The sequence below is a fragment of the Sinocyclocheilus rhinocerous genome, unplaced genomic scaffold (genome assembly GCF_001515625.1).
Source record: "Sinocyclocheilus rhinocerous isolate Xijiao unplaced genomic scaffold, SAMN03320098_v1.1 scaffold21, whole genome shotgun sequence".
NCBI lineage: Eukaryota > Metazoa > Chordata > Actinopteri > Cypriniformes > Cyprinidae > Sinocyclocheilus > Sinocyclocheilus rhinocerous.
This window is the reverse complement of record NW_015641422.1, coordinates 139034-145033: the sequence shown is the minus strand read 5'-3', so window position 1 is coordinate 145033 and position 6000 is coordinate 139034. Positions and strand designations below refer to the sequence as shown.

The 6000-nt window shown below is 37.5% G+C and overlaps 1 protein-coding gene across 1 annotated transcript in view; it reads left to right on the top strand.

The window, feature by feature from the left end:
• The window catches only part of LOC107754798 (glycoprotein-N-acetylgalactosamine 3-beta-galactosyltransferase 1-like), a 6628-nt gene extending 1206 nt beyond the window's left edge, over nucleotides 1-5422 (top strand). The window contains exons 2-3 of the mRNA XM_016571384.1: nucleotides 919-1605; nucleotides 5279-5422. Of these exons, the coding sequence (XP_016426870.1) occupies nucleotides 919-1605; nucleotides 5279-5407 (816 nt within the window). The 3' untranslated portion in view covers nucleotides 5408-5422. The remainder of the gene's footprint in view (nucleotides 1-918; nucleotides 1606-5278) is intronic.
• Nucleotides 5423-6000: the final 578 nt, after the last annotated feature.

Here is a 6000-nt window from a genome sequence, read left to right as displayed (position 1 = left end):
TATGATATATTAATATTAAATATAATATCAAATTACACAGTAGCTACAGTTGAAAATAAAATCAAGTGCTTTACATGTGCTTTAGTGTGTTATTCAACACATCAAAATAAGTGTACTTCTTTAAGGCACAACAAACGATTATTAAAACATATGTGCTTGTCGGAAGGAGGGACTTTGTAGAAAACGAAGCGTTTGAGAGAGGTGGGGCATAGAGGACCTACAATAATGTACAGTATTTGAAAAATAATGTGTTTTTTGAACATTAAAGCATGTCAACATATTCTGTTACACCAAATACACAAAATAATGATCTTTAAAAAAGCATCATATGACCCCTTTAATATAAAGTGGGGCCCATAATGGTTTAAAATGTACTTTAAAGTAACACTTTTACTTTGGCATTATTACATGTTTTAAAGGTGTACTTAAGTGTTAATAAGCTTTTATTTAATTGATATTACTGCATATTCTCTGCAAGTACAGTTTTTTGAACATTTGACACATCAAGTGCACATTCAATACAATTATGCACATTTCTTTTTCAGAGGAATTATTCAGCTTGTTAATTAGCATTTTTAATAAAATTTGCAACAAAAAAAAAAGTTGGCATGTTTAAAAAAAAACATGTTTTAACAATTAAATAATGTGTCAATTTTTTTTTAAATAAAAATAGAAATTCACATAGAAATGCCAGGTCACATCAAGGGGATGTAATGCATTATTATGTGATACAGTGCCTCGCACAGTGTGCTCTGTAGTATACCTGCACACTTCGATAAATTTACTAGGTCACCCAAAGTATTCCTTGCATGCAGAAAATATGCATACTACACACAGTATACATACTGCAAAAATAGCATGATACATTAGGTCATACTCTACATGAAATTTGACTGCCAGTCTCTTTCTGTTTCTAAGCTAAACTCTAATATTCTTATAGCTGAGAACAGAAGAGCTGCGCTGGAGTTCAGCCAGAAGGTCAGAGTGTTGTGCTGGGTAATGACACAGCCCAAACACCTGAAGTCCAGAACCCAACATGTTCGTGCCACATGGGGCAAACGCTGCAACATCGTTCTGTACATGAGCTCGGAGGCGTCAGATTTCCCCACGGTAGGGCTCAATGTGTCAGAAGGACGCAGTCAACTCTACTGGAAGACCATACGGGCCTTCCAGCACATCCACACGCACCATCTGGACCATGCTGATTGGTTCCTCAAAGCTGACGATGACACGTTTGTTGTCCTTGAGAATTTGCGCTACGGTTTGTCCAAGCACAACGCTGAGGAGCCGCTGTATTTTGGACGTAGGTTCACGCCATTCGTCGCACGGGGCTACATGAGTGGAGGAGCTGGTTACGTCCTTAGTAAGGAAGCTTTGAGGAGATTCGTGAAGGGCTTTGCTGATGGTCTTTGCACACACAACACGGAAACTGAGGATGTTGGTTTGGGAAAATGCATGGAGACAATGAAAGTTCAGCTGGGTGATTCCAGGGACGTTTTGGGGAGACAAACCTTTCATCCTTACCCTCCAGATTATTACCTGCCCAGACAGACACCCAGACTACGACCCTGGTACCTCCTCTATGAGCATTACCAACCGGTTGAGGTAAGTATGAGATGTTTGAAAGGGATTAATGCCGGAATTACCCAGGCTTTTGCCCCAATTTACAGTCTGCAGGAGTCAATGCTAGTCTGCACATTTTATGCAGTCAGAGTTGACATATTTTACAGAAGATCGTGTAGTGTATGATGGCCACATACTTCACCCAAAAATGAAAATTAGCTGAAAATGTACTCACCCTCATTCCATCCAAGATGTATTTGAGTTTGTTTGTTCATCTGAAAAGATTTGGAGAAGTAGCATTACATCACTTGCTCATCAATGGATCCTCAGCAGTGAATGGGTGCCGTCAAAAAAACAAAACAAAACAAAAAACGATTCACCAGTTCTTTGACATCACATAATGATGTCATTAATGCATAATATCACCCATGTGGTTGAACATGCGCAAATAAAGCCAAGTATGTAGCTGATTTACATTTTATTCAATTCATTGTTATTAAAGGGTTATTAAAGAGACGAATTCAATCTGGTTAGTTCACCCAAAAATGAAAATTAGTCCATGTTTTACTCACCCTCAAGGCATCCTAGGTGTATATGACTTTCTTCTTTCAGACGAATTAAATCTGAGTTATATTAAAAATTATCCTTGCTCTTCCAAGCGTGAATGGCAGTGGGTGGGTGTTTTTGTTCAACAGTCCAAAAGTAGTCAAATAAAGCGCATCCATTCATATTAAAAAAACACGCATCACACGGCTCCAGGGGGTGAATAAAGGCCTCCTGTAGCGAATCAATGCGTTTTTGTAAGACAAATATCCATATTTAAAATGTTATAAACACCTTTCTTTCACTTCTGCTAACTGTCGTAGGCGTTTGCGTAGCGCGCCGGTGATAAGTGATGCAGTGACGCAGAAGCGCGATGGAGAGAGAACAAAACAAAACGCTGGTCACAAATTAGAAGCACAAAACGAGGATTTGTAAAGAAAAATGTCGGAGGAATTCAATATAAGCCAAGAGGAGATTGGTTTTCCTTTAAGCGCGATGGAGAGAGAACAAAACAAAACGCTGGTCACAAATTAGAAGCACAAAACGAGGATTTGTAAAGAAAAATGTCGGAGGAATTCAATATAAGCCAAGAGGAGATTGGTTTTCCTTTGGTAAAGTAAGGAAACTTTGCTTCCTTTGCTCCTGTAAACAAACTTTTGAACGCGCGCACGACAGTCAGCGGAAGTCACACAAAACTATTTATATAGTTTAAATATGGATATTTATTTTTAAAACGCATCTATTTGCTACAGGAGGCCTTTATTCATCCCCCAGAGCCGTGTGAGGCACGTTTTATTATGGTTTTGTGTGCTTTATTTGACGTCTTTTGGATTGTTGAACAAAAACACAAGCCAATATAAAGCTTGGAGGAGCAAGGACATTTTTTAATATAACTCCAATTGTATTCGTCTGAAAGAATAAAGTCATATACACCTAGGATGCCTCGAGGGTGAGTAAAACATGGACTCATTTTCATTTTTGAGCGAACTAACCCTTTAAAAAAACGTACAATTCACCCTCAAGTCCTCAGTTCACACATGCTAATACTATCAACAGCTCATTGGCTCTTATCAACACGGGCATGTCCAAGGACCTGGAAATGGTAACTTGTGATATCAGACTTATCAAGTGGATACTAGTAGATGTGAGTTTTCTAAGTAAGACATGTTCCTGAATAAACATACTTTGTTGATCCTGGAACAACATCCCTGTCCAAAAGTAGCGTGCTAACTTCTACCCCTATACCTAACCCTAACCATAACTTACATGCAAAATCAGAAGGAAATGATAGGTGAATAAAAATGTGTAGAAGCCCCTAACCTAAACTTTTGGTGTATTCAACTTAGGCTGCGGCTGGAATTAACAGATCAATGAGGTTTGCCGCTTCAAATCGACAAAGGAGTGACACGCACATGCCGTTTGCGTACTGTCACGTGAAGTAGATTAGATGGAAAAAATTGTCAAATATACAGATGTTTCAGATGTTGACATGTAGAAACAAAAACACCCTTCATTCAATACTTTCTGTACTTCTATACAAGAATAAAGTTTAACATGAGCCTAGACTATTTAAATACCATTAAAATGGGTTCTAAATTAGGTGTGTTCGATTTGTGTGCAATGTGAAGTCACTTTGCACAGGCCCCGCCCATGGCTGTTGATGGACACTGCAGTATTAGCAGAGACCCCGTCCTGAGTGAGCAGCACACAATCCGCCATGTTCATCTTCATGCTAGAGCATTTAAAAGCAGCATTCACATAAGAAATGTCTTCTTATTAGAGTTACAGAAATAGATTCAAGTGCAGTGAATGATTTTCAGTTTTTATTTTATTGTTTGGGTCATATACAGTGTAGACAGCAGTATAGGTACTGTATATTACGCTACTGTCACTTAATACACAGATCTAATATAAGCATGCCATTTATTTTCCAGCTGTTTAACTATAGGCTTAGATCTCTGCCACAATTCTGCGCACGGAAGATTGATTGGCTGGAATTATGGCATATTGTAACGCTGGGTTGTGTTGAGCAAGCGAGCTGTTGGCATTTAGAGAGCACAGAGGGCGGGCATCAGGTGAGCAAGCTAGTGAAACGTTGCACGTGCAAAAGAGAAGGTCTGCACACATCCAAAAACTTATTTTAAATGCAAAATTTATTTTCGAGCGCTCTAAATCCCACTGCTCCGGGTGTGTGTTCACGGTGTGTGTGTGTTCACTGCTGTGTGTGTGCACTTTGGATGGGTTAAATGCAGAGCACAAATTCCAAGTATGGGTCACCATACTTGGCCACATGTCACATGTCACATGTCACATGTAAATACTTTCTTCTTTGCGAGACAAACATTTTCTCCACAAAACTCAGTTTGCGCGCATGCAAAATGCACTTTTGCGCGCTCAAAAGCATGCAGAATTGCGGCAGAGATGTAACCCCATATTTAACTTCACAGTCATAACCAACAGTGTTTTTGTAACTTATGTGTGTTTTAACATAAACTGTATTTGACAGTTTAAGCACAATAAGACATGAAAGAACTTAGTTTAGTACTGCCGCGTGACAGCCGCTTTCTGCGTGTGCTTCAGATGTGTGCGCTCAGAAAACCGTATATAAGAAGTTTAAACTAATATGCTTTAAAACGCATGATTTCAGCACAATAGACATGATAATCAAAACCGAACAGATGTTTTTAGCAGAATATCTGAGGAACAAGCTGTAAAGGCACAGTCCTACTCTCAGCAGCTCATTTGCATTTAAAGAGACATGCACGAAAACAGCATATTTCTGCGTCCACTCTAAATAGGCATTTTCAAAATGATATAATTGATAAATGATCTGTGTAAATGATCTTGAGCTGAAACTTCACAGACACATTCTGGGGACACCTGAGACATATTGTAAGAAGGAGCATATTAGGAAAGGAAAAAATGAAATCGCATCATATGACCCCTTTAACAAATTTGTTTTGTTAATTGCAGTGTTGTTTAACAAGGATGTTGATCCAGGAACATGTTTGGTAATTCTATAGTCTCATCTTATCCAAAAAGAGAGAGAGAAAGAGAGAGAAGCAAGAAATAGATGAATACAGTTTCTTAACCCCTTTTAAACTTCTTTTCAGCTGGAAATCAATTGATTGATCCTTATATTAAATGCATTGTTCTTTTCTTGTGTTTTTAGGGCCCTGGATGCTGTTCAGATTTAGCCATCTCGTTCCACTACATAGACGCAGTGCAAATGCACACTTTAGAGTACTACTCCTATCACTTACGCCCATACGGATATAAATACAGATTTAAGCCAGATTAACACTTAAATAATATAAATAACATCTAATCCAAAAATAAGACAGCATTCAAAATTTAATCTTTATGAGTCAAATTTATTGATACATGTATACTTTACTTCACTGTACCATTAAATGTAAATCATGTTATATTTATTGTTCTATACAGTATTAAAACAGGTTTTACAAAGTTATAGACTAACAACTTTATTGTCCAAAACATGAATGACATTAGCTTTGGAAAAACAGTGGTTTGCTTCATCATAGTCCAAATGTAAAAATACAAGTAAGAAAAGAAAAGCGTTGGTTCATCCAGACTTTGGGTGTCATTCATTTATAGAGGAAAGAACTTCTGTATGTTTGATTGTAATGTGTTTAAGAATTGATGGGAAGAGATCATTCCCAAACTTATGAGTCATGAATGATTACTACTAAGGAAACATGAATAATGAAACATGGATAAACAATGTTGAAATAATTGATGGAAATGATGTTAATCATACAATATAATACACATTTAACATACAATACTGTCCCTAAGAGTTTAACACAGATTTTTAATGTTAGGCTTTTTGCATTTTAAATACACAAGCACTCAAAAGAATCTATATGTGAT